Consider the following 26241-nt stretch of genomic DNA (forward strand, 5'->3'; position numbering starts at 1 on the left):
GTTGTGTGCCATGACGTCTTGTAACAACTGGCATACCTTGCAACTTGCCATCCTGGCCATGCAGGGAGCCACACCGAATTGGTTTGTGATGTAGTGGAGGCTGACAGGGGTGGCCAGTTTCATGATGTCTGGCGCCATGGCTCTACACGACAGTGTCCTGCCTCACTATTTTTGGCCCCAGCATCGAGACGATCTGATTAACCAGACCTGTATCAAAGAGCTTTTTCTGACTCAGGAGGTGCATGGGCCAACCAGAGGTAACGCTCTTCTAGACTTGGTCCTGGCCAAAAAAGATGACCTGGTGACTGACTTAAACAGGGCAGCCTGGGTCATAGTGACCAAGAAACCATTACGTTCACAGTCTGTTGCAAAGCAGACAAATCGGATAGCGGCTTAAAGTTTTGGACTTCAAAAATGCAAACTTCAACAAGCTCAGGTCACTAGTAGGGAATGTGCTGTGAGACCAGGGACTGAAGGCAAAAGGAGTGCGTGAAGAGTGGTCATTCCTAAAGGACACAATCCTTGAAGCACATTCAAGGCTAGCTCCTCCTGCTTGTTCCCCATGCTCCTGGAGTTAGTATACAGGCACCCGAGTCCTCCTCTTAAGGCCCTCATCTTCCTGTTCTGCTGATGAAGAACTGTTCCCTCAGCACCTGCAAGAGTGGCTCGCCCAGTGTCCCTATCTACTGGGCTTACATGTATGTTGGTTCCTGGACATGTTTGAATTTGTGTATCCCTGTCCCCCAGCAATCTGTTTCAAGTCCTGTCCAGAAGATCGGCCATCCTGGCTGTGAACCTTTCCTCTTGAGGTGGATGCTGTCCCTTCCCAGGCTTTCCCTGAAGTGTGCGCCATAGTCAAGGAATGTGAAGCCTTCTTGGTGGTACCAGCATCAGAGATGCCGGTTGACTTCCTCTATGCCTATCACCATTGCTTTGTTCATAAACAGTACTTGAGCACATTGCCCTGCCTGCTGGTTCTGAGACGCAATTCACACCTTCATAGTTATGCATAAAGGGAATTTTCAAAAAGCTTTGTTCAACACATTCTATTATAAAAGCCATAGTCTGTCTATCTGTCTGCCCATAAGGCTTTGTTTGTGCTCTGATCGGCTGTCTCGGCAGCCAATCAGAATGCTCTAGTTAGACAGGACAGACGGTGGAGCACCGCCATGACAGTGGGGACTGATGGGCCCGCTCCTTGGAGGCAGAGCGGGGACGGCAGGGAATGGAGCCCCACCATAACAGAGGAGACGGAGCTGGGGGGCACTGGCCTCGCCTCCCCGATCTGCTCCTTGGAGCCAGCACCTGGAGCATCCCCTGCTTGCCACCCATACAAGAGTTGGCAGGGGAGGGGGCAGTTACCAGTAACCGTGGCCACCACACCACCACCAAGCTGATACCCACAGCTGCTGCACTGGGCCTGTGCCCACCGCCAAGCCCGGGACTGTGGCTGTTGCTGGGCCCGTAGGGTGTGGCATGGACCCAAAGCTGAGGGGGGTAGGGGGGTACTGGCTCAGGCCCAAAGCGGTGGGCAGGGGATGCAGACACGGGTCTGGCCCCAGAGCGGGGGGAGAGTCCGGGGAGGGGTGGGGAATGGCCAAAGCGGCAGGGGCAAGGAGGGGAGTGGTCCTGGCCCCAAAGCGGGGGCAGGGCTGCTGCAGCACGGAGGGCAACAGAGTCAGGCCTGCAGTGGGGGGGGCAAGAGGGAGATGCAGCCCCTCCCCCAAACCCAAACTGCCAGTGGGGACCGGGTCGGGCCTGAAGTGGGTGGGGCCAGACTAGCACGGGGGGGGGGGGGGGGGGGGCAGGGGCACAGGGTTGAATGCTGGGCTCCATCCCTGCCACCTCCCGTCATTTTTGATGGACCATTTGCTAGTATCTATATAACAGCCCCCAAAGTTTGCCAGAAACCTTTCCGTAACTCTGTTGTCAGGATACCTCAGGGTCTTGACAACTTTTGGGGCATACAAAGCTTCTCTATGTCTCAGAAGAACAAGTCCAGTACGCAGGCAACAGAGCAGGAGGCTGATACATCTATCAACCATGACCCCAACTGGACCCGGGAAGAATTTAAAGACTTGACTGACACTTGGTTGGAGGAAAAGATCACTGAGTAGCTGGAAAGTAAGAGGAATAAGCCAGTGTATACAGCAATAGCAAAGTAAATGAAGGCGTGAGGACACAACCAGAACTGGACAGTGCTGGAGCAAGATCAAAGCCCTGAAATACGTGTTTCGTTGGACCAAAGGTGAGAACTCTCATTCTGGGGCAGCATGCCTAATTGCTCCATTTTACGACCAGCCGTCTGTCATTCTGTCCAAGGATGCAGGAGAGGCTTCCTGTCTCTGGTTATTTGGGACTGGTGTTGTCCTGGAGAGCACACCTAACGAAGGAGCCATAAAGTGTCCTGAGATGGAAACCGTGAGCATGTCGGAGCACTGGGTCAACTGCTCGATGCTGCTGAATGACAGGGGTGGCCAAGAGGCAGTGACCCTGATCATGAACCCAGTCTTCCCGACACCCTCATCAGTAAGCACAGATGATGATGAGGAGGACACTACTGACAGTTAATGCATCAGAAATTCCTCCTGAGACCCGAAGATTGGTTTCTGTTCCCGAGACGCAAGAGGACGTGTGACTGGGGACTTGTATTGGGGAATGGGCAATATATCCATTTGTGCTGCTATGGCAGGCACTGTTTTGGTGCCGCTGGGTTGGATGTGCTGGGGGGCTTGTGCATGTAGCTTTGGATGTGGGCAACCATCCCTTTTAACATTTGGGGAAGAGATATTTCACCACATAAACTTCATTTTCCTATTCCTCTTTCCAGCTACTATTTTCAATGCCAGCTGGGGACATGCGTCCAAACCTCAGACCCCAGCTCACATTGGAGTGAAGCACATGTGAAAATACTGCCACCGGCAGCAATGCTCTAGAGACAGCATGATGGAGGCTTTAGTGGAAGGCAGCACAAACCCAAGTGGCAGATGACTGGCAGGGCAAAACCCAGAAGGTGCTTAGAGATGATGAGCGGGAGACTTGAAGCATGGACAACACCACAGAATTCAGGAAGCAGCTCCTAGACTGCACAAACCAGTTTCTTGAGCTGGCACTGCAGTGCCATGGGCATCTGTAGGAGACCTTCAAATTAAGGACCACGTCCTTCAGTGTGTGAACAAGCCCCTTATTCATAAGCACCCCGCCCCCTGGAAAGTGCACACAAGCTCTACTTAGCTTGCCTCTGTCCAGGAGGTAGCCAGGAGTATTACAGCTGAGCCTGTTCCTCCACCCACACTGCAATTAACTGAGGAGCGCCCCAATGCCAGTAGGGTCAGGAGAGCACTACTGTGGTTCAGGGAGCAAGGGGCAGGTCAGACTGGGGGTGCATGGGCGGGAAAGGGAGCCAATTGATGGGAGAGGGGTTTCTATTTGTTCATAGTTCAGTAAGTTCTTGGTTCCCATTTGTTCCTGTGTGTTTCTTAGTAAGTTCTTGGGTAGAATAAAACTGCATTTCCCATCCCCATCTGCCTTCTCTATTGGGAAGGTATGAAAATGGCTGGATCTGGGTGTTGGGGGGTAAAAGCAAAGCCAAACATTCCCTGGCTTGCCTCGGACACAGAGTGGTAATAAGATTTCATTCCACAATAGGGGATGGTGGGTGGGAGTTGGAGGTGAAGTCCATTCTTATAAACTTTTAACAAACCCCTCTGTCAACTCAGACTAGACATCAGGAGGCACTACTTCACAGTCAGGGCGGCTAGGACCTGGAACCAACTTCCAAACAAAGTGGTGCTGGCTCCTACCCTGGGGGTCTTTGAGAGGAGGTTAGACGAACGCCTTGCTGGGGTCGTTTGACCCCAGTACTCTTTCCTGCCATGGAAGGGGGTCGGACTTGATGATCTGCTCAGGTCCCTTCCGACCCTACCAACTATGAAACTATGAACTGGTTCCTGTTGCTGCAGCAGGAGAACAAAGCCAGGGAAATCGGCCTGAGTATGTGATAATTGCCCTCTCCAAAACGTGAAGTGGCTGGGTAATATCCTGCATTGAAAAGGAAAGTGCCTGCCCATAAAAGGTTGGCAAGTGGCACAATTTGGGCAGAACAGTCATGAAGTGAGACCTATAGACTTCAATATTTTCATCTTTAAACATAATTTCTATATTCAGCATGTGTGTGACCTTGAGGTGTTCTGTGCCCAGAGCTGGACTCTCCTCTGTGTACAGATGTTGGTTCTGGAGAGCCAAGAGACCGAAGCCTTTTGTGAAACCTTGCAACATTTTACACTTTGTGAATCTTTGCAACTTTTCACAGATAAGATGCCCAGCAACTTTTACAGCACCCTGCCTTTCCGCAGATCGTGTCTTAGCCGTGCACGGTGGTGCGCAGTGACAATGGTAAGTCAACTGGTCAGACACAACAGCCAGGAGACTGCTGTAGGCCCCCTTCCCCCTCTCCCTCCCGCCCCCACTCCCATGTCCACTGTGGACAGCATCCCACTGGGTGATGGCTGCAGGCAACTGCAGCCACCAACACAAACACTTTCCTCCACCCCATCTACAAATGCAGGAGAACCACTCTGATCTGCTGCTGCGCAGCCCTTGGTGCCCAAGGTCATGTCATGCAGGGCTGCAGGACAACTGTTGTGAGGGTTTTGATGGGCAGCTGCCAACCCCCTGGGGGGCTCTCCAGGGAGGCGACCCAGGGAAGACCACCTCCAGCCACACCAATGGGCAATGCTGTGCGCGCCCTGGGCCATGTGCAATGAGTTCTTTGTGCAGGCTGAAGGTTGCCTTAGCCACTATGCCCTGCAATCCTGCTGGTGCCCCGTGCACACCTGCACTCATAGTTTGGGACATTTAGCTATGACGGCATGGGGGGCAAGCCTGGTCTGCAACCTCCACCGATGGATGGATGGATACCTGTCACAGTGCTACACAACCCTAAGCCCCAATACTGAGGATGACATTGACACAGAAATCTATGCCTTCCTTGACATGAGAGGCATACTTGCTCCTGCCCAGTTCTAGGGAAGGGACAGTGGATGAATAAAAATGTATGTTAACCTTATTATGGCTGTGCATGTGCTGTGTCGCTCTGTTCCGAGGTGGTGGGAACAAGGGGCCAGGGCGATGCTGGTGTGCCACTCTATCTACCCTATAGTAAAGGTCAGTCTGAGCATTCATGCACGTTGGGGAAAGAAATGACCCATTATAAAGTGGGTGGCTGTGCTTAAGGGTCCTGCAGGATCATGGAACACCATTTATCGGGTTTTCTATCAGTCCGGCAAGTGAATCACTGCTTTTGGGTAATGGGGTTTTGGAAATTCAGACACAGCGCGACTAAAAGGTATATTTCAGTGGAGGTAGGGGGTAGCATTGGTTCCTCAAGGCCGCTGCTTTCATGCAGTCTTGGGAGCACTGCTGCGCCAACATATTTTTTGCAGTGCAACTGGTGCCTGTGAGCACCCTGTGTATAATTGCCTGTTGCCAGACACCACCGGGGGAGAGGGGGGTTATGGGGAGTCAGTCTGACAATAAGAACCTTTACCCAAGACCCTATGACCCACTGACCCAGACACTGGTGCCAGGGATGCCTGCCTGAGCCTTTCTCCCCACCCCCCATGACTGACCATGATCACATCTGCTCCATCCTTGGCATTTGCACAGACAGAAGCCTCAAGTCTGGCCTCTGTATGACCCAGTCAAAGTACAGGGGGAAAGCAGTTCCCTGATGAGTGCTGCCTTGGAATTGGAGAAACGCATGATAGTTTAAAGGGCAAATGAAAGCACTCAAAGCCGAAAAACGGTTACTAATTTTGTGCCCGTCTGTTACTCCGATAGTGGCACAAGGGGGGTGGAAGCTGGTATTACCTTGCTAATCATGATGCGCCAGGAGTTGACAGACCCAGCCAGCATGGACCTTGCATGTATGCTGGATGATGCCATCCATGGTGGTTCCCTGTTATTCATGGCAGACAATATGGAAGCAAGCCCACTTCACAGTGTTCAGTTGACATGTTTGATGAATAGTGGGTTAGGAATCATGGAGATTCACAGAAAGTAACAGCTAGAAGGGACCTGGAAAGATGATCCAGTTCAAAACACACTACTCAGTGTAGGAACACTGCTGAGATCAAATGATTCCAGGAAGGTCTGTCCAGCTGGGGACCCCAAAACCACCTTGGGTAGTGCATTCCAGATTCTGGTCGCCCTTACAGTAAACAAGTTCTTCCTTTCATCCAACCTGAAACTGTCCGCTAAAACAGTTTAGGGGCATTCCTTCTTGTCCTCCCCTGGGTGGACATGTCATATAGCTAACATTTTCATTCATTCATTCACTCATTCATTCTTATCCTGACTCATTGGCTCACCAGGTATGGAGACTGTGAGCAGGGACCAATGCCTCAACACATGGGTGACTTGTGGCTAGCCCTCTGTTGTGCCACTGCCCAAAAGGAACCTTGTGGGCAACCTTCCTTGGCATACCTGTCAGTACGTGGCTCATTTTTTATCTACACAAATTTTAAGTGCCCGTTTTGGAAAAAAGAATCGACAAAAGAAACAAAGTTGCCAAGATGGCACCAACACGTCTGTTATACAAACCTTTTGCACCAAAACGAGTGCCAAGGGTGGGGGTGAACTTTTCCTCACCTGGCTGAACAAGAGCCCTATAAAAATTGAGGGCACAGGGGCCTGGGTATAAGTATCCCTTATTTATCCAAGATGTTTGAGGCTGAGGAGAGAAGACAGCAGACCAGGGGGAGAAGCAAGCCAACCAAAGTACATAAGCTAGGACAAATTGGTCCTATGAAGAAACTAAGAGCCTGGTGCATGTGCTGGGAAACCCTGAGGTGTTAAGTCAGTTTGGCGTCAGCAACAGCCCGACCATTAACTTGCATATCTACCTGGATGTCTCCAGGAGACTTGCAGAGTAGGGGCACAACAAGACGGCGGTCCAGTGCAGGGTAAAAGCCAAGAATGTGACAGCTGCTTTCCAACATGGAGTAGCAAGAGCTCAACAGAATGGCACCCCCACGTGTAATGTGCTGCACTAGTGGTACCTCCAACCATTAACGGAGGTACTTGAACACCAAGCAGAGATGACTATAGGTATCCAGCCCATCCTCTGCTCCTGGGAGCTTGCTAACCATGGGTCCGACTGAGTCCTGCTGCCTCAAGCAAGGAAGACAGTGGCAGTTCACTAGAACTGGGCCTTAGTGAGTCTGGTAAGGAGGAGAGACTGGGGATATCCTCCACAAGTGGTATGTTAAGCCAGGAGTTGTCAACTGGGGGTATGCATACCCCAGGGGTACTTGAGAAGGCCCTAGGAGGTACACACGGATGGGCCGGGATGGAGCGCTGCCATGACCATCCCGTGCTGCCGCGCAGGTGCCACCCAACTGGCCGGATTGGGGGGGGAGGACACAGGAAGCTCGCGTGTGGCAGGGGACGCCGGCGGGGGCCCGCTGCCCCTGCCACTCTGCATTCAGCTGCACGCCACCCCCTCGCTATGTGTCTGGCCACGCGCCACCTCCTCCCTGCCCCGCTCTGTCCTCTCAGCTGCCAAGAGTACACTGCTCCATGTCTGGCCGCCAGGGGTATAATGATCCAAAAAGGTTGAAAACTCCTGTGTTATGCCTGGGAGAATTGACATCTGAACTCACACCTGAGATTAGGCTGGGCTGTTTGTTCTCCTGTACGGACACCCACGCCCTCCCCTCTACTCCCCATTCCCTGGCCATGACCTGGTCAGGGTGACAATGGCAGTATCACCCCGTAATCTGCTCCTGCCCCTAACTGAATGCAGTCAGCCCATAGCCGCAATTTTTTTTTCTTGTGCCAGCTGCTGCACCAATCACAATTGCACAAGGAAGTTCACCCCACATTAATTCATGTTGGGCTGGGTGGACCACAGCATCTGACGTGGAACACCTGGAGCCCAAAGAAACACATTACACCCAGTTATGAAAACAGGGCAGCAAATCTCTTCCCCTTCTATCTACAAATCAAAGAGACATCTGGTGGACAAAGGGGTGATCTACACGTGCAAACTCTGACGTTGTTGGAACACAAGAAAGGGCAAATTTCGTCATGTGTACAAGCGCTATACAAGCTATACAAATTTCGTCATGTGTACAAGCGACCTATACTACGTTTTGCAGAAATATCCCTAACAGATACTTAACATGATTGTTTATTAATTTTGCTACCTTTTTTTCTCTTGAGAGGCCCCTGCCATGGTAGCCCCATAGACTCATTTTCAGGAAAGTGAAAATGGGAGAGTTTCTTGTGGCAGAGTGAAAAATCTCAAAACAGAGGTCTGTCAAGAAGTTTTGATGCAAAGGGAGAGGAGAGCCAATGCAGAGACATTTTCCTTCAGCAAGCAGGAAAAGCAGGAAAAGAAAAAAAAAAAAAAATCACCAAAGAATTAGCACAAGAGCCAAAACATTGGTTTGGTGTTGAAATATACCCAGCATAACCAGGGAGCTCTTTTGAAGGTTCAAAAACCTCAAACCCCTATATACTCAGCTACATGCTGCAGGAGACAGTAAAAGTTGAAGAGGCAGAGGTGACTTTCTGACACTGGGAGCGAACCTGGAAGGACTAAGAGCAGAAGGTCTTCAAAAAGGGAAGACGAACAACAGCTAGCTCTGAGCACAGTGGCAGCTCAATTGTATTTGGTTATCAGAACTTCCTTTTGCTCGCACAGATCTGAGCCATCTGCTTCTGTGGATGAGTGGGAGAGACCTATCCAGCAGTGAGTCTTCTAGATTGACGAATGCACTCACATATGAGAAACAATTCTTCAGAGAGCAGACAGTTAACCTGTAAAAACCACTGACCCAGGAGGCCACAGAACAGAATACTGCAGTTGCATTAAAAGATGACCTGGATTAATTTAACCAATAATATGTTGTTGTTACATATGCTAAGCTGTACTGGTCAAATTTCACCCTTTAAGAATCAATGCATAAGCCAAGAATATATTCTCCCTTCATAGCATGAACATAAAAAATTAGAGAAGTGCTTTACTTACTTTTTTTTTCCACATACACCACCATTTTCCCAAAAATCAAATGTTTGAAATTGGGGTGTGCCTTTTAAACAAGGAAATACGGTGATAGTAGCTTTTGCAGCATAAGCCTCTACCAGGGGAAAGAGAAAGTAATGTCGTATGAGCTGCACAGGGGACAGCACAGGGAGCACATAGGGCTTTTTCTCTTTCTTACCCCAACAAAGGGCTCATGCTGCAGAAGCTGCTACATACTCAGAAGAAGCGTCTGCCCTGGGGAAGAAGTTCCTGCAAAGCCACTTGGGTGGTCCCTCAGCTGATTCTGCAGGTGCTGCTGGGCCCTCAGTTGATCTGGCAAGCACTCCTGGCTGTTCACCCAGCTCAGCTCAAGAGAAAAGGGATAGAGCAGTTTGGCTTACCCAGCAGTACCTGCAGAGTCCTGCAGCTAGGGGGTTAACAGAACAGCCACAATGTTTTGCTCACTCCCTTACTGCAGCTGCTGGCAGAGGCATAGGAAGCTCATGGGTGGGGGGGCATGCTGAATACTGTAGATGAGGGAAAAGGGAGTGGGAGGGGCCAGATGACCTGGGTGAGGCGAAAGGAAAGTTTATCTTCCTGGGCCACTGCTTTAGCAGTGTCAGCTCCACTCATGCAGCAGCAACACCATGGCCAGCCTCCCTGGGAACCAACCCTGGTGCCCTGTTCACTCCCTCTCATCTGTACAGACATATTAGGTGCAGGGCCATGCCTGCTCTGGCAAAGACACCCTGGGGAGAAGAGAGGGGAGGAAGGAGAAGCAGCATTCTGTTTGCTCCACTTACACCCCCCACCCTCCCAAGAGACGCTGCTTGGTGCAGTGCTGCCCTGCCCAGTTCCTGTGACCAGTTAAAGCAGTCCATGCTGTGGCAAAAGGCCCAGGGGACGATTCTGGTCCCACTTCTAGTCAGCACCTGGAGTTGGCGTCCCACTCACCCTGCCCTAGTTATGCCACTGGCTGCTCCAATACACCCGTCTCACCGTCCAGCAGGGACTGAAAAAATCCCCAAACCAAATTCCCTCCATTCCCTTTCTCCCCTCCCATTCTGAAAACAGCAACAGGCTGGCAGCCAGTGCAGACACCAGTTACAGAAAACCTTTGAAACGTCTTCATCTGACACCCCATGCAAGGAGGGTTCAGATTTTCAACTGATCAGCCATTTTTGAAGCTGTCTGCAGCCATGCACTTGTGTTTGGTCACAGCTATAAACTGCTTTCTGTGGCCAGATCAGGCAAAAATTGTCACTTCTGTCTGTGTCCCTAAAGCTTCCAATAATCACTGCTAAAAAGAAAATACCCGATTTAAAGAACCAATGTCCTCCTACAGTGTGATTAATACTATGTTCTTAAAATGACAGCTCAAACCATCATCCCAAATATATTCATTTTTAGGGAACAAACTTAACTTTCAACCATCCTTTTAACACCTGTATCCATCAGTCCTTAGGCAAAATTCTCAGCTGCTTCGGCAGGAGTTTTGTTGGAGAAAGAACTTCAGAACTTAATACAAATACTTTTCAGATCCAATTAAAATTACAGCTTTGGCTTTAAAGTATCACAGAGGTCATGAAACTGAAAAAACTGACTTTCATGAGGCACTCTACCAATCAGAGGGTTGAATGCATAGGATAAGAGATTTTATTCAGCTGAAATGTTGGTTTATAGCAGCGGTTCTCAAAACGTCCAGATTTAAGGCACCCTGCCATAAGTAGCAGGCCATAAGTAGCAGGACCCCAGTTGAAAACCACTGTTGTACTGACTCAGGACTGAAGGATAAAGATCTTACCTACTTTATCACAAACTTAAAAGTAGACAGGAGCATCCCCTCCTGCCATAGCCACTTTCCTTAGGGACAGCCATTCAAAAAGCTGGAGCCTGAATTGATTCAATCTTTGCAGGTTAGTTTAACCTGCACAGATTGAGCCAATTTGCAAGTGAACAGATACTCACTTTTGACTCTGGAAATGCAGGCACATGCCTGCAGTAGCTCAAGCCAGATGCTGGGGGGCGCTAGAGCAAGCCCTTGGCTGGAGGGAAACTAAGTTGAGGGGAGGCATGGCCAGGCCCCGGCAGGGCTGACTATGAATGGAGAGGGGTTTAAACCTGCACCCTGGCCTGCAGGGACCCCAGCCAGGGTCTACCTGGAGGGGGAGGGGAGAAGCAGCCCTTGTCAGGGGTCCATGGCCACCCACTCCTGCTCACTGGCTGCTCCAGTGGCAGGAACAGGGTTGGGGCCAGATCCCAGTAGCCTATGGGGAAGTGGGGGTTTAATACCCCGAATGCCATGGGGGTGCCGTGTGGGCACCAATAGGCTCTGCTCATGCAACCGGGGTCATGAACCTGGGGCTGTGGGGGCCAGATGCTATTAGCCTGAGAGGAAGGGGGGGTTTAATCCCCCCACTGCAGGCAGCAGTGGCAGGGGGGCACAGACAGTGCCCTGAGCTAAGTCCCTCTGAGGAGAGGCCAGCCAGCTGTGGGAAGAGGGGATGTGACCTGGCTGCAAGGAGCAAGGCAGCTGAGGCTAGGTACAGAGCCCAACTCACCACTGCCTTCTGCTGTGGCAGTGTGGCCCAGCCTGGAGTAGCCCCAGGGGATGAGGGTCAGTGAAGGTGAAAAACCTGTCACCTGCTGCCTGCTCACAGTGATACTAGGCACTTGGGGTGGGCTGCTGTGGGCCAGGGGTTTGGGCAGTGGCAGAGGGAGGCAATGGACCACTGCATCTCGGTCTGGCCCGGCCCCTTGGCCCAGGGACCTAGGCAGTGACTGGCCCATGGCAGCCTGCCCAGAGCACCTGGTGTTGCCACAAGTAGGCAGTGGGTGACAAGTGTTTCACCTCCCCCCACCATGATGGCTTCCTCCAGTGCTGCCGCCAGGAGAGGGAGGGGCGAGTTGCCATGGACCAGTCACTGCCTACGCCCCCGGGCCATGGGGCCAGGCTGGACCGGGTTGCACTCCTGGGTCATGGGGCTGAGCTGCACTGGGTTGTGGTGGGTCCCTTGGCTCCACCCGCTGCTGCCCATGTCCCTGGACCACAGAAGACCACCCTGAACGCCCGGACCCGCAACCCAGGAGTGCGGCCTGGTCCAGTCCGGCCCCACAGCCCAGGAGCATAGGTAGTGACTGGATTATGGCAGCCTGCCCCTCCCTCTCCCGGCAGCGGAGCGAACTGTCACAGCGGGTGGAGGTCCTACTCGCAGTGGTGCTGTGTGCTTAGGGTGGGCTGCTGCGGGTCACTCACTGCTTAGGCCCCTGGGCTGTGGGGCGGGGCCGGGCTGCAGTGGTCCATTGCCTGCCCCCACAACTGTCCATGCCCCTGGCTTGCAGCAGCCCGCCCCAAACGCCCAGTGCTGCCACGAGCAGGCAGTAGGTGACAGGTGCTTCATCTATGCCCACCGCAATAGTTTGCTCTGTCACTGCTGCTGCTGGGAGAGGGAGGGGGTGGAGAGCTATGTTGCAGCTCCAGCCCACCTGTAAACTGCGGCCCAGCCCAGTCTGTGCTGCCAGAGTAGGAGGCAGCAGTGAGTCAGGCACCATACCTAGTCTTGGCCCCGCCCCCCTCCCTGCAGCCAGGTCACATCCCCCTTCTCTGCCCCCTCCCTGCGGCCGGCTAGCCACTCTTTGGAGGAACTTGGCCCAGGGCGCTGTGTCAGTGCCCCTCCCATCGCTGCTATCTGCAATGGGAGGATTAAACTTCCATTCCCCTCAGCCTACTAGCATCTGGCCCCTGTGGTCCTGGGTTCATGGCTCAAGGTGCACGAGCAGAGCCTACTGGTGCTTGCGCCATCCCCCCTGCAATGTGGGGATTAAACCCCCACTTCCCCTCAGGCTACCAGAGTCTGGACCCACCCCTGCTCCTGCTGATAAAGCAGTGAGGGGTGTGGGGAGCTAGGGATGCCTGGGGCTGCTGTCCCCTTGCCAGGCAGACCTGGCAGCACTCCAGAGCAGGGTTTTCCATTCCCACCCTTTTCTCAGCCAGCTGGAGCAGTGATAGTGTGCTAGGGAGGAGAAGAGCAAGGCCAACCCTGCTTGGCTGGAACAGACAGCCCAGCCCAGGGCTGCAGAGCATTCTGGGATGCTGAAGGACTCTGATTTAATTTAAACTAGGAAGGGTCTGGGACAGAAGTTGCATAAACCAGTTTGACCCAAATCAGTTAAGTCTGATACTACGTTCAACCAGGTTTATCTTAAACTAGTTTCAGCAACTTTGAATCTGGTTTATGTGCACTGAACTTATGTTCCCTTACAGGTTTAAACCAGTTTCTGATCACTTAAACTGGTTTATGTGCCTTTCTGGTCTGGCTATGCATGCACTCTTAAAAGGGTCTTGCAGTACCTGATTGTGAACCATTAGCAAACAGAAAAGAAAAGGGGGAATTAGTCAAATGACAACTCGTAAGATAGTGCTCTGCAGAGTGGAACTGTACGAAGAAGAATTTTGTTTAGCTGTCTTTGTAAATATTTTCCTTGTATCCCTGATGTAAAAGTTACTAAAAAGTTACCATGATATATATTTTTTACTTATGGCAACTGCTTATCAAACCTGTTATACATTTGTAGAACCCTTGATAAGTCTCTAGCCAAATAATACCCTTGAACAAGTCTTCATAAGAATACATTTTTCTTTGGAATTTTCAATAAAACTGTTGCAACAGCTTTGTTTAAACATAAAATAATTCTGAGTCAGAATGATAACCAATTTTTGCAAAATGAATGACCCAATTTGTTCCTGATGGGAAACGCACAAAGATATCATAAGAATTTTTAATAAACACAGGATTAATGAGATGCACATCATCTCTGAAATAGCAACAACACAGATTTACTCCTGTAGGCAGAAAAGACTTCAGTTACCATCCCTAGAAATTTAAAACTATTATTTCAGCCGTATGTAGAAAACTAAATTGTTACAAAAAATGAAATAAAGCATAGCTAAAAAAGTAAAAACAAACAAATTTGCATGAATGTCAGTTTCTATGCTTTTTGTTTTCTCAATAAAATGCAAACTTTCCCTCCATATTTGGTTATAGTTTTCTCCATAAAAGGGCACTGTTTATTTGATATGAAATTACCGTTTAAAATGTAAACATGCCCAGAGGCCTGAACAATGGACATGCTTTTCCAGTCACTCAAACAAGACACCTCCTAAAACTATTTTTTCACTTTAATGAGCACACACCCATGAAAAGGAATGGAGTTCTAATACTTAATACTTAAATTGCATTTCAGATTTCTCTTCAAATTCAAACTATAAATAACAGTATTTCCAGCTTGGTTTCATCTCTTGGATTTCTGTTTACACTTTATCAGTTGGTGTCATTTTGGACAACTCTCTAAATAAACTGGTATGGTGAAATATTGCTTATATTGCCAGATTATTTTATATCTTGTGTGGTGATATTAGTCTGAAATAACATGAATTAAGTATAAAGAACTGGAAAAAACACACAACATACATTAGAGAAAATGTATGGCACCTTCCAATGTTGTTAAAGAGTCTAATTGACATTTATCTGAAACAGATACTCCGTTGCCAATAAACCTGTGAACATTTCTAGACCATCAATACTTGAAAAAAAAAAAAAAAAAAAAAAAAAAAAAAAAAAAAAAAGACATGAAAGTCAGGAAAGTTGTGGTACTTACTCGATGGGTAGTAAGAATCTGTGACAGTGTGCTGAGGTTGGGGAGCAGGTGGCTGATAGTACTGTTTGCTCCCATAGCTACTTGCAGATGGAGATCGTCCATAATTGTAATTATCCTGCATACGAAATTTAAACAGAAAACAAGAAAGATAATCAGTACACCACCCAATACTTAGAAAAGGCACATGAAAAAAAACAAAAAAACCAAACCTGATATCCATCAGGGCAGATCCAGACAGGGTGCAGTGGCACAGTCACACTCCTCTTTGGCTGTACCACGCATGAGATCTTGGTGCCAGGTCTGGCCAGATTCCCTGCTTTTGCATGGCTCCAGAGCCTAGGGGGTGAGCACTGCCACCGCTGCTTGTCCTGTCCTTTCCCTGCTTCTGAATTCAGCAGGGAGAGGGAGGGAGGGGAAGAGCAAACATCAGCAGAATTCAACACTTGGGTCTGGAGACACCGAAAAGCAGGGGGGTCCATCCAGACCCTGCCCTGATCAGCTGATGAACTCAGAGTTCACTACTTAAGAGGGCTCTGGCATGTATGGCACAGACAAAGAGAGGGGTGAAATGCACCCCTTGCTCCATTTCTGGATCCGCTACTGAAAGCCATTCTGTATACTTAATGAAAAAACTGTCCTAATATCTTTATTTCTGTAAACTGGAAAAAGTCAGTTTATTTTAGAAAGATATTTAAAGAGAGCACCACAAATATTCTTTATTCAGAATGGATCATCCTTGGACTTTAGGACAGAAAAGCTCTGCATGTTCTCAGACTTGCACCTCTTTTGGTTCTCTGGAAATTTGCCTTGATCACATAGCATATGCTGCAGCATAAAAGAATTAGAAATTTTAGGTTTATTTAAACAGAATAGGGCACAAAAACCCAGACCTCAAAAGAACTTATCAGAAAAATTCTTTAATACCAATTTATTCATAATGGTACCTAAAACCTTACTTCAGTCACTGGTTGGAATGCATTGTGTTAGGTCTTATAAAAATATCAAAACCAAAAAGACAACCGCCACCCCCAGAACTGACACATTCAGGTATGTAATTACAAAACAAACAACTGAAGCAAAAAATAACAGGCGAGGACAAGAGGGAAAGAAGGACAAACCAATAATGGCAGATTATCTGGGTACACATCATATTTTATCAGCTGGAAGTACTTACAGGTGTCATGACAGAAATGAGTCCGGAAAAGGAATCTGAAGGACATAAAGCGCTGACTTTTGTCATTTTTATAGGGGTACGTTTATGCCATCCGTAATAGGTAACAACAGACAAAGCAGGAAGTTACTAGGCCTGTGCAAAGTGGCTAGTATTCGCTTTGGATTTGGCTGATTCGGGGGACAGTGATTTGATTTGGCGATTCGAATCACTGTCCCAAATTGATTTGGCCAAATTTGATTCAGAGATTTGACCGCCGCCAAATCAGCCAAATCTCCAAATCGGCCTCATCCCCTGCCCGCTCTCCCAGCTGCTGGCCCTTTAAAAAAAGAGGAAAAAAAGCCCCCACTCACCAGCTGCTGCCAGGCAGGGGGGGATCCCTGCTGCCCCCCACTACCCCGTGCTGCGTGAGGGGCTCTTCAATAAGCCCTCTGACCCCTGCCTGCTCCCAGCCCCTCTATGGCTGCCCCACCTGCCCCACCTCCATCCCTTTAAAAAAGGCCCAACTCACTGGCTCCTGCCAGGCAGGGGGTGATCCCCACTACCCCACACTGCGTGGGGGGCTCTGCTATGAGCCCCCAGAAGCCTTGAGGCCACTGAAGCAGCTGGTGAGTGGGGCTTTTTTTTTTTTTTTTTTTTTTTTTTTTTTTTTTTTTATTTTTTTTTTTTTTTTTTTTTTTTTTTTTTTTTTTTTTTTTTTTTTTTTTTTTTTTTTTTTTTTTTTTTTTTTTTTTTTTTTTTTTTTTTTTTTTTTCGGGATGGGGCCTGGCAGGGGTCCCCTCATGGTCCCCTCCGCCCCCTCCCCTACCCCCTACTTACCGGCATGGAGTCTGGGTCCAGCTCTCTGCTGCAGCGAGCTAGGACTGCCTGAATCACAGAAGCTCTCTGAATCTTTTCCAAATCAATTTGGAGAGCTTCAAATCGTTTCAGACCTTTTAATTAGTCTCCTGATTTGATTCAGATTTGGGAGATTTGGCCACCAAATTGGACCGAATCTCCTCCAAATCGAATCAGCACCCAAAGCTTCTTACAGCCCTATAAGTTATACAGGCAGCAAACAATGGAAATATTAGCAGAATGAAGGCAGAGATTGCTGCTGTAACTAACAGAAATGATAGCTGGAACACAACTACATCAGCAACAAACATTTGTAAAATCATAAGGATTTTGTATTCATGAAAGACTTTAAATCGATTTATTTATTTATAAGATATAGGGGAGCATGGGTAGTGATAATGCACCTTTTCTTTATCAAGATGTGGCAACACTGATGTTCAGAGTTCAAGTATAAGATGATAAAATAGTGTTGTTGCTAACAGAAGTGCAAAGTATGATGGTTTATTGTTAGTCTGTGAACCATATCTCATTTCAAACAGTTTTATAGAAGAATTTTAAAGCCCGAAAAGACCATCTAGTCTAACCTACATTTCAAAGTCCATTCAGTTTCACCCAATCATCTCTATACTCCCAATAATCTTAGTTTGGCTGAAACATTTTGGCCTCATATCCAATCAATGTAAAAGTCAAAAGTGACATCAATGACCAAGGCCCTTGTAATGGCAGGCTACTCAACTGACAGTATATACTTGGATGATGCTGGCAAATGTTCCATGCTTCCCGCTACAAAGGAAGGAAACAAACCCCCAAGGTCCCGCCAATCTGACCTGGGAGAAAATTTCTTCATGACATCAATTTAGCTACCAGTTGACTGTAAACATGGTATATCAGCTGGGGATTTAAAGAAGATTCTCTGTACCACCTCTATGGTACTGGTCCACTCCATCTGCATTTCATCTCTAGGTGTGGTCCACAAAAGAAGATAACAAACAGGAAGATTCACAAGACTTCATGTCAAAAGAGATTATTTACAGCCATTCAACCTACATCCTGCATATACAGGCTGTTGAATTTCTCCCAGAAACTGGATTTTGGAAAGATATGAAAGTCTGCCATCTTCTCTAGTAAGTTTTTGCAGGGTTTAATTATCCTCTCTAATAGATTATTGCAGCTTTTGAGATTTAATTTGTCTAACTTTGATTTCCAGGCACTGGGTCTTGTTCTGTCTTTGTCAGCAAGACTGAAAAGCTATCTCCCACTACCATTAGAGTTGTTTTTTCCCCCCAGATTAAGGTACTTACACACATTGATCAATTTACATCTTATACCTCCTCTTTGATATGTGAATAAATTGGGTTCTTTAAGCTTAACGTTGTAAAGCTTGCTTTCCCACCCTTGACCAAGTTTCAGAGCTCCACATTTGAATTTTGCCCATTCTTCCACATTAAACTGAAAGCATGGATGTGGGTACTGGTAATGGTGTTGCAATGCTAAGTAAACAGACATGATCACTTCTGTAATTCTGTGTGTTATGTCCCTTTTTATATATCCAAAGGGATGGACAAACGTATGTTTTAGCTGCTTTAGAAGGGAAGAGGGAGCTACTATGAAATGTGCAGCAGCTGTTAGACTGTAACTGCTATGTCTGCATGATCCTGTACAGATACAAGTTAGCTGAATTACCTAATTTTGACCCCAGATGAGTAAAGTAGGAGAGGTTTTGCTACCCTTGTACAGCTTCAGAACCCTTACTGGCATCTTTTTATAGCAATACTCTTGTTTTGTGTATATACTCAAAGGATAGCATTCAACCTTTATGACATAGCATTGCTGTCAAAACTTGGGTTGCGGTGACTGTGATGAATGCTACTAGTAAAACATGTAGGGCATTTTTACACATGGAGGCACCCGGCACTGTGAAACCTGCAGTTGTATAAGTAGAAAAATGTGTGTCAGCGCTGAGAAAGTGGCGGCGGTGCACTTCTGAACTAAAACACATCTGAGATGCTTTAGTTCAAAAGTGCATTGCTGCCATTTTCTGCGCACTGACGCACATTTCGCCACTTGTACAACTGCATGTGGCGCAGGTAACCTCAGCTTGCATGCAGAGCAGACTCGATTAATTGAGTCTGCTCCTAAGTGCTGGGTCGCAGGACAGAAAAGTATGTGTATAAATGCCTGTAGATTTAAAGGACTATTGCATCAGAGTTACAGGCATTATATTTATCTTGGAGAGTTTGCTAGCAATGATATACTTGGCTCAGTAGGTGAGACAGGGAATACTTTAGGGACCAAAACACTAGGAACTAACTCATGCAAATTCTCAAAACAGAAACAATATAGGCAACAAATCTTTTGAAGTTTAACCCCAAGGGGGAGGAAGCAAAAACTAAACCGGTTCAAGAGCTCTAAAATGACGAAGGGCATAAACCTGTATAAAACTCTAGGCCTACAATAGACTAATTTAAATAAAATATTTAAAGTAACTGATCTTAATCATAATTTAAATCAGCAATCAGAAAAACTTAGTTAATTTATTTTTTGTTCTGCATTTTTTTTTTTATTTACTAAAGTCTGATTATGATTTAAGCAACTGTGTCCCTTAACAAACTTACTGGTATTTGTATTGGACATGCTATGTTTGGAAATGGTGAATGATGCATTTCGTAATTAATAGGTATGACAAGAGGCCAACTCAAGACTAGATCTTAACGTCAGCCCACCCACCTGTCTAGAGCAGTCTGCCCCGTCTCCCTGCCATGACTTGGTGTAATAAAATAGATGTTGAGTGCTGGAGGCTGCCCATTAAATGCCTGGATGCCTAGAGCATTGTAGACAGCTCTGTACCATCCCTACAACATGTCCCATGCCTCGCAGATAGCACTGCAAATTGATAACAGCTCTGGTCCAAGACTGGGCTAAACTCTGCCCCTTGCTGGGCCTGTAGCATTCCCCTCTTGCACTCCGTCCCGTCTCACAGGGCCTCATTCATCCTGCCCCTCACTGGGCCACTCACAACCTGCCCTGCTCTTTGAGTGTCCCCCCTCGGGCCATCAAGCTTTAACTACTCTCGCTCCGGCCATTCCATACGCAGTCCTTCGGGTCACTCCAGCAACACTACTCTACACGGTACTAGTCTTATCCCTCACACTAGGCTGAACTCAGCCGCTAGCCCTTCTCCAGGGAATTTGCTCCTGTTGCCACTTGTGGGGGTTGGCCCTTGTGCTGCCCTTCAGGTCACCCCTGCAAACCTACTCTACACACACACACACACACACACACAGTCCTTCAGTCGCCCCCATACGCCCTACTCTGTGCAGGCTCTTCTATACACTTTCACCCCCTCACAGAGCCCCTTTCTGCCCCCTCACTGGGGCCAACTCTATGCCCCTTCACAGAGTTTGGGGTCTTACACTCCATGGACTCAGGTGTCCATAGACATGCCTGGCCCCACTGCTAACTCTCGGCTTTAAAATTACCCACTGGGTAGTGGGAGCTGAGGTTATAAGGCACCTCTACCCATCTTTCACTGGGGAGGCAATTGGCCTGGCATTTCTGGGGAACTACCCCACCAGGTGTACTCCCACCAGACTATCCTTCCCCAGCAGGGTTTAGTTTTTGGTCATGCCCAGGACCAGGATCCTCCTGCCATCCCCACAGCTCCTGCCCTTACCTTTAAGATGTTCTGAGCAGCCGCTCAGCCGGGTGGTGTTCTTCCAGCTGCCAGCAGCAGACTGCTGGCTCAGCCCTGAGGGTGAGAGCTAAAATGGAAGCTGCTCAACCCTCTCCCCCAATCACATGGTCTGCCTGCAGTCATGTGACTGCCTCATCAGGGCTGGAAGGCACCTGCAGGCTGCCCTGCTGCCACTCCAAGCCCTTAAAGTGGCAGGCACCCAAAAGTACTGTGCCACAATAAGTTTTTTTTATTCATGGTACGTGCCAAGTTTCATTTGCACAAAAACTGGAGTTCAATGAAAAATGGACATAAAGAGCATTTTAGGGTTCTTTTTATTAGTTCATTAAACTAATCTTAAGTATGTTGGATATATTAGAAAAAACGTTTAAGCACATTTTACATTTAAAACAGAATTATTGAACAAATGAAGTATTATCTATAGTTGGTGAACTGATTGATTCATGCTGTGTCCTTCAAGATTTTAGAACTAGATCTCATCCTCATACCTCATTTTCGCTTACTTGATGGAAACAGAAATATAAGATTACCTACTGTTTCAGTTACCTCTTCGATAAAATTGTTTCTGATGAGGGGTCACTAGTGTCAAAGTGGATCCCCATAGGAGTTTCAATTAGTGACCTCAGAAACTCAATTACTCTTGAGATGATGTCCTCCTTTGCTCCTAGAAGGCAGCAAACTGTTCTGTTATCCATCTGCCCCTTTCAGAATGCATTATCCAGTCTTAGCAATCCCCCCAGAATGATTCTCTTCTGAAGTCAACTGTCAATCATGTTAGGCTTCTAAGAGATCCACCTAGCTTGAGCTATGAAGCATTTTTTTCTTCTGCTGACTGCTATTTTCTTCCAGCTAGTTCTTGTAGGTTGTTCTCTTCAAATGTCTTATTCACAATTTGAAGGATCAAATATTCTTCAGGTGCTGGATATATCCTTTGGATTCTTTTTCTGGTTACAGATTTTCAGTCTTCTTTGTTTCCTTGATTCCCCTTGGCACCTGACTCCACTGTTTTCTCCAGCAGATTAACTGTAGTAATGACCCAGCCTCAGTATCCCAGAAATCCTCCATCTCCCTGCTGCTTTGCAAGGTGATCAGCTGTTTTTGAAGACCATGTACCTTTTCTTCCATCATGGCTATCAGCTTGCACTTTCATGTAGATACATTCTCCTCTCTCTCTTCAGGCAGACAGCATCCAGTGAAGATCACAATAGCTGGTAACTGTCCAGTCCTTGCTGCTAAGGCAGATAGCTGCTGCTTAAGGTTCTCTATAAGCAGGTTTATATACCTAGCCAAACTTAGTCCCACTCCTTGCTAAGCGTTATCAGCAAGTTCACTAGATCAAGACTATAACCCTGGAACAAAATACTCAAAATAAAATTGCGTTCCTAAAATCAATCATAAGGAACCCAAAGACAATGATTTACTCAATCACCTGCAAAACACAAGAATGCTCCTCAGGCATTAGTTGAGGCTACTGTTAAAAAAAAGCCATTAAAGTACATTCTCCTTTAAAAAATGACAATGAAATGGCACAATGGAAATTCATAGTGGCTATTTCAGCAGCATACATACTCCCACAATAGCTATCAGGAGAGGGATGTAACTATTGGCAGGGTGTTCTCTGTGAAGAGTGATTGCTTCCATGACTCTCAGGCCCTTGAGCTCATACCTCAAATTTGTTAGCCTTTCAGGCCTACTACAAAGCCTATGTTGTAGTTCAGTGGATTGGGAAATTTTAATATAGATTCTCCTGCAAGTATAGAAGTTTTTTTAGAGAAGAGGCGATTATGCAATCTTGCCTGCCATGTAAGTTGGCATGAAGATCAATTTTTAAAAATGCTTTAATTGTAAAGGTTGCCAATGTATGGAATAAGCACTTTCTGAGGATTCATAATAGAGGTAAATCAACATAAACTAAGTAAGGACTATTACCTCCTGTGTACAGTATAACAGAACAAAATCAGATAATACTAAGACTATGTCTTTTTAAAAAGTACTATATTACTGTTTAGAATAGGGCTCTCCAACTGGGCCTCTGGGCTGCATCCTGTCCATGAAGGTTAACACATAGCACCTATCCCCCAACCCTCCCTGGGTTTCTGCCTGACTACCAGTACTCCCATTACTCTAGATGCAGTGGCAGCTGGAGTCCCCGAGTTGAAGCAGCACAGCAGAAGGCACCCTGCCCACATAGCAGTGCCAGTGAGGGGTTTCGGCAAGGGGCTCATGATGCAGGGGGCTCACAACTGTGGGAGAGGAAAAATCGCCCATACAGTGTTGGAAGTGGGCTGCTTTCACAGTGCAGAGGAGGCTCATGCTACTCACATGGCAGCAATGGAAGTAGGGGAAATGCCTGTGTGGTGGTGGCAGCGTAGGGCTCAGGTGGCAGTGTGGGGCTCGCATTGCTTGCACAGCTGGAAGGCTGCATGCAGTGGGGGTCTTAACAAGACTGTGCAGCCCCTGCAGCATGCAGCCTGCAGGACATGCAACCCAAGACCTGTAACCTGTGTGGTGTGCAGCCCCTAGCTGCTCTGGAGTTGGACAGCCTTGGTTTAGAAAATAAGCATACACCAAGCACAAAGATGCCAACATAAATATACTTTGTAGCAAATTCATTTTTTCCCCACATGATATACCTTCTAATACCAAGGAAGAAAATTCAGGTCATGTAACCTTCACAGCCTTTCATACTGTCTTAACCTTTTCTTTATCTGTAGTTGGATAATAGCAGATTCACTCACAGTTACATCCAACTCATTGAATAATGGCATCAAGTAGTACAATGAGCTAAAAGCAGGTGATTTTTTTAATTCTGGACACTGAGCTGATTGGAAGAAATATCTGAAAAGACCTGTTTGTTTCTACTCTACAAATGGAGTAAAGAATTATTACATGCTTACTATTATTAGTAGCAGTACTAGTATGATTTCATACTCGCTATCCCACCCTTGATATTCTACATAAGAAAAAGTTTTTCCTGTGTGGTTTAATATGAACAGTCTCATACACGTTACCAAACAACAACAATGAAGTCAACAAAAGGGTTCTTGGATGAATACCTGGTAGTTTGGTGCTGTGGTAGGCTGGGGGGTAGGTTCTTGTTGCGGTGCTCTGTAACCATAGTCCGGTCCTGAATGTGTCTGGTACACTCCATAGACATGAGTAGCAAATGGTCTGGCAGCCTGGGCTGCAGGAGCATAAGATGGTGTTACAGGATGTTCCACCCCAGGAGTTTGCTGGATGGTGTAGCTCGGTACAGTGGTTGGATGTGAATAAGCTGTAGCTGGCGGAGTGCTGTAAAACAAGAAAACATCTTAAAGCTGACGGGTTGCACAAAGCAGTGGTGTTGGCAAGGGTACCACAGGAAGTGGCGGTGGGTGTGGGGAGTGGCAGCGAAGGGAGTGGTGGGGGGGCTGTGAGAAGTGGTGGCCGGTGTGGCAGGAAGTGGTGGCGGCTGCAGCTGGGAAGCAGCAGCAGCAGGCAGGCTTGCAGGAGGAAAAGCATGGAAATGGCGGGGGAGTGGCACCTGCAGGTGGGAGTGCAGAGCCCGTGCTGATGCCCTGGGACTGGCAAGAATGCAGTCTGGACATGAGGTCTGCCTAGCTGTATCGTGTGAGGCTCGCACACAGTCTGCACGAGCCGCACGCAATGGTGTCTGCAGCCCGGCCCCATCTCTCTCTCTCCCACTGCACCCACCATAACCCCACACCCTCCCACAGCCCCCACCCCAACCACATACACCCCTCCATGTACACCCACTCACTATACCCTCACACACTCCCCAACCATACCCCCCACATACATCCCCTTACCGCCCACATGCAATATATGAGTAGGATTGTATTTTGAGCTATTATGCAATCACCTCTAGATACACTTCGGAAACGTACATAAATTAGTATAAAATATTCTTAAATAAAATTAAAATAAGTTATAGTAGATGTTTTTGTATATAGTAGGTGTTTTGTATATGATTATTTTTTCTGTTTCAAGATTGCAGCACCCTCCCTCCCAAAAGGAGTACTTCTGGGGAAAGGGGAGGTACTTCCAGTGGCAAAGGTCAGGGGATGGGGACAGAACTTCTGGTCCCAACATGGCAGCTGGGGGGGCGGGGCAACTGTCAAGGTGCAGAGCTATCCATGCAGCCCTCAACAGCTCACCAAAACTTAAGTGGCCCTTCAGCCAAAAGAGCTGCCTGCCCCTGATGTAAACCATCTGAAGATCTGTCCCCAAAACAACATGGTTTGGGTCCTAAAGTTTATCTTCCATTGCTGGTTATTTCGCTCATAAATTTCATTTCTTAAATTTATATATTGATTATTCATAACCTTGTATACATTTTTTTTAAATTCACATATATTTTCTTGGCAACATGTCACCACCAGATGGACTTAGAACAGATAATAACTAAAGACTAATAGACAACATTTAAGCAAGGAGACCCTGTATTGTAAGGTTGTTGAAGAAGGATGCTACTGTACTTCCTTATCTATGCTATTTATATAGCCCCCAACAACAAAGTATCCAAGGCTCATCACTATCTTTGATAATTCATCCTTGTAAAGCTATTTTAATGCTATGGGAGCACTGCTGTCCCCATTTTAAAGTCTCCTCTCTTTTTCTCTCCTTGAGGCAAAAGACTAGAGAAAAGTGCACTGGGATAGTTACACATAAATGAACAACTGCCCTGGGAACAAAATATCTGGGAATAGAATAATCACGGTATAAACTTCCAGGTTTGGGCAGATTTACCTTGATACAACGTGTTGCATTTTATAGTCATAACTTTTTCCTTCCTCAGCACAGTTTGGGTTTTCCTAGGATGCCTATGGCTTAAGTCAGGTGTTGGCAAGACATGGCCCAAGGAGCTAGAGGCTTCTGTGGCATTGCAGAGGTGTGGGGCTTTGGTAGGGGTGGAAGGCAGGCAGGGAGAAACAGTGGCGGCACACCTAGTTCTTGCCTACCTTGGACCTGAGCTGGGTCATTCCATCTCACTGCCAGAATATTTTTTTTCCAATATCTGTCTTAAATACCCACAGGGGAAGAAAATGGATCCCAGGTCTCCCATAACCCAGGGTAGAGCACTACCCATTGGTTCATCTAGCTTCTCTCTACACATCCACCCCAGGAATTTCAGATACCATACCACCAACAAGACCGTATTTTTCCATTAATGCCTTTTTCCATGAATTGGCATGAACAGACACTAAATGTATTTATTTTTAATTCAACATTACTTTTTTTATTTTAAATAGCATAGCTGGTCCTCTGCCCTCCCAAATATATTCCCAACTCTGTAGAAAGTACTATATTCTTCTTTGTTTGATATATTTAAGAATTACATAGTATGAGCTAAATAAGTCCTTGTATATTGAAATCCAATCATCTTCCTTTCTAAAAAGTATAATAATTGAGATAAATTGTACCATAGAGGTTAGCTATTTAACATTTTAGAATTATCCTTGAGCCCTGTATGTCACGTATGAGTCCTTCAATGTAAATGTCAACCAAGATAAGGCATGCTTCTGACCTAATTCCTCATCAGCACTTCATGCTTACATTTTTACAAAGCATCCATATGTGTATAAGTATTTTTGAATGCCTGAACTTACTGAAAGCAAATTAAAACACTATGCTTAAAAATATCTCTAAGTAATAAGTATGCAACCAAGAGTAGTCATGTAACATACCTTTGGGGTAACATTTAGAAGTTGGGGAGAACTGCATAATAATAAAGTTTTGGGATATATGGATTTCTCTTTTTTGTACAGTCCCTAAATTAAAAAAAAACCAAGTGAGCATCCACAATGTGGCTCACAGGCCAGCTGTTTTAATTAATATTATTTTTAAAAG

General features: G+C 47.0%; 1 protein-coding gene across 2 annotated transcripts in view; it reads right to left on the reverse strand.

Moving 5' to 3' along the window:
* ZFR2 (zinc finger RNA binding protein 2) overlaps window positions 1-26241 on the reverse strand; it is a 124015-nt gene that overhangs the window by 74427 nt on the left and 23347 nt on the right. For both annotated transcript variants that reach the window (XM_014520872.2, XM_025206621.1), the window contains exons 2-3: window positions 23448-23682; window positions 14690-14804 (exon numbers count right to left, since the gene is read on the reverse strand). In XM_014520872.2, coding sequence (XP_014376358.1) covers window positions 14690-14804; window positions 23448-23682 — 350 coding nt within the window. The remainder of the gene's footprint in view (window positions 1-14689; window positions 14805-23447; window positions 23683-26241) is intronic.

This window comes from Alligator sinensis, unplaced genomic scaffold, assembly GCF_000455745.1.
Source record: "Alligator sinensis unplaced genomic scaffold, ASM45574v1 scaffold103_2, whole genome shotgun sequence".
Taxonomy (NCBI): Eukaryota; Metazoa; Chordata; order Crocodylia; family Alligatoridae; genus Alligator; species Alligator sinensis.